The sequence below is a fragment of the Plectropomus leopardus genome, unplaced genomic scaffold (genome assembly GCF_008729295.1).
Source record: "Plectropomus leopardus isolate mb unplaced genomic scaffold, YSFRI_Pleo_2.0 unplaced_scaffold9718, whole genome shotgun sequence".
In the NCBI taxonomy this organism is placed as follows: Eukaryota; Metazoa; Chordata; class Actinopteri; order Perciformes; family Serranidae; genus Plectropomus; species Plectropomus leopardus.
Window position 1 is genome coordinate 69 of NW_024704430.1, and position 2,520 is coordinate 2,588.

The window sequence follows — 2,520 nt, forward strand, 5'->3', positions numbered from 1 at the left end:
TTATTCAGATTTTAGAGCTTTTATTGTCTGCTGTCTGGCTTTAAGTGTGTTTTGTACGGTTTGCTGGTTGCATGGCGGCTTAGAGGGTTTAAAAACAATGCAGTCTATTTATAGCCTGATAGGCATAACTCAGGGGAAAATGCAGGGTCTAGAAAAACAGATGTTGATCCTAATGAGACTACTTGGTTAAATAATGAAGTTACTGAGGAAACGTTTGTGGACTGTGCTGACGCGTACCTGGATGTGGGCCGGCGGCTCAGCCAGTTCTCCTCTGTGACGCTGGTGCGAGGAGAATGGCAGGGCGACTGGCGAGGAGACTGGCGGGGTGACTGATGGGGCGTCAGCGCCGGACTGAAGGCTAAGGGATGTTGGTATTTTTGTTGCCAAAGCTCCACCCCAAAAGCCCCGCCCCCACAACCTGGGGACCCCAGAGGTGACCCAAGAGGGGACCCCAGGGCGAGGCGGGCGGCGTCACGCAGCTCCCCCTCCACGTCATCGTAGACATGAGAGAAGGACTCGCAGGAGGAGAGGTCGGACATCCAGCTGCGGGACGACAGGCTGCTGCAGGGGCTGGGGCAGAGCGCTGGGTCCCGGTAGCAGGGGTCCAAGGGCAGGTAGAGCTGGCCCCTGGACCAGGACGCCTCGGGGTAGCCCCCCTCTGCGCCGCCCACCGCCAAAGCCTCCTGATTGTTGCCTGGCTCCACATGGTTGTGAGGAGCGATGGAGGTGATCTGAATACTCGGGCAGTCAAAGGCTCTGGGGTTCACCTGGGCTCTGTGCTGGGGCCCCTGGGATTGGTAGTCAGCATGCTGGTAGGGGAAACACTGAGGGTGAGTTTGCAGCTCCTGGTTGATGATCTGCTCGGTCAGAGCCTGAGTGGAGGAGGGAGGCGTCCTCACATTGAGGTCTGGACCTGTGAGGATGAAGAAATGAAGCGACATGTAAATCAGACGTCTGATCATTTGCATCGCTAACAAACAGGCTGTTTTTTTTTTTTTATCAGCAGCAGCCTCAGAGCTGCAGCTGACGGTTAATACTCAACTATCACCTGGATAAAACCAGCAGAGTCATAAACTCTGAATCAACATCACAGCTTTTCCCACACTGTTTTATATCAGAGGTACTAGAATAACTACATCCTGTACAGCAGTGATACCAACCTGCTGTGCCACTTTTGCCAAATGACAGGAAGCCAGGGGCCTCTGTCTCGGATTTTATCGTGTTACTAATATTTATAATGTTCCTAGAATTTTGGGACGTTTCTCAAATTTTAGAACATTTCTAGGATTTTAGGCCATATCTGGGATTTTAGGCCATATCTGGGATTTTAGCACGTTTCTAGGATTTTTAGGGCATTTTTAATATTTTAGGACATTAGGGTCGTAGCTGGCGCCGGTCTGGGGGTGTGGGGGATCCTGGCACTTTTTTGATCAACAAGCTCTATTTTGATGCTGTTTTATGCACTCTGACACCTGACGGATACTAAAAGTACAAAACCAATTCCAAGTGTCAATCACTTTATTTTTATTGTCAATTATAAAATACTTGGGGGGTCACCAGGGGCCCTATCAAGGGCCAGAATTGGCCCTCAGGCTGTAAGTTGAGCATCACCATCTTAAAGTTTTGGATTGTGTAGTTAGATTGTTTGGATTTTATGATGAACTGATAATGGCGATGTTAAATATATCTCTTTTCCACATTTATGCTCTTTACTCCTACTGCTCAGGTCATATTTATGCCACAATAAAAAACTTTATTACTCTGAGTGATGTAATTCAAACTTTTCTGCACTAATGTTAAACTGTCAGCAGTACAGTGACACTACGGCAGCAACCTGAAGCCACATCAATTCCCTTGTGCTGCCTTCAGACAAGTATTTTACCCTTTGAACCCTAACAAAATTGGCTTTATTTTGTAAAAAACATTCCACAAATTAAAAACAATTAGTTGATTTAGGAAAAAAATTAAAGTAGGGTAAAATGTCAAGGGAAAAAAAAGAGAAAAGCTAGGGTAAACTTTGTTTATAATTACCATAATTACATATTTAAAATTCTGCTGCAGAATTATTATAAATTTCACTAAGTTTAACTATATTTTGGGTATATGTCTTGTATTTTTCAATTCAATTTCTTGCTAAAAATGTCTTAGGAGGTAAACCCAACCAATATCCTTTTTGAAACCTGGAGCTAGGGCTGAGCGATAAATCTAACTGTGAATGTCGGCAGGCTGTCGGCAGCTATAGGAGAAGTAGGCCGACTCAAAAGTTTTTAATTCCTGAGTAAAATGATTAACAGCACAGAAGTTTGACAGAAGCTGAAGTCAGAGTCCTGCAGTCTAAAAAAACTCTAGAAAATAAATATTTAAACCAAAATTAACCTGATGATATCTTCATATCTCACTGAGGAGTCAAAGGGAACCTTTAAGCTTGACAGAAATAGTGATTTGTGGATATCGTGATATATATTGATATTAAAAAAAATATCATAAGACTTTATTCCATATTGCCCAGCCCTAACTCCT

At 44.3% G+C, this 2,520-nt stretch overlaps 1 protein-coding gene across 1 annotated transcript; it reads right to left on the reverse strand.

The window, feature by feature from the left end:
- Positions 1–237: 237 nt before the first annotated feature.
- Positions 238–968, reverse strand: LOC121940880 (nuclear factor of activated T-cells, cytoplasmic 3-like; the record flags this gene model as incomplete). Its single annotated transcript, XM_042483561.1, has 1 exon — positions 238–968. A coding segment is annotated over exon 1 (731 nt), but the record flags the coding sequence as incomplete, so codon positions are not given.
- Between the last annotated feature and the right edge of the window lie 1,552 nt (positions 969–2,520).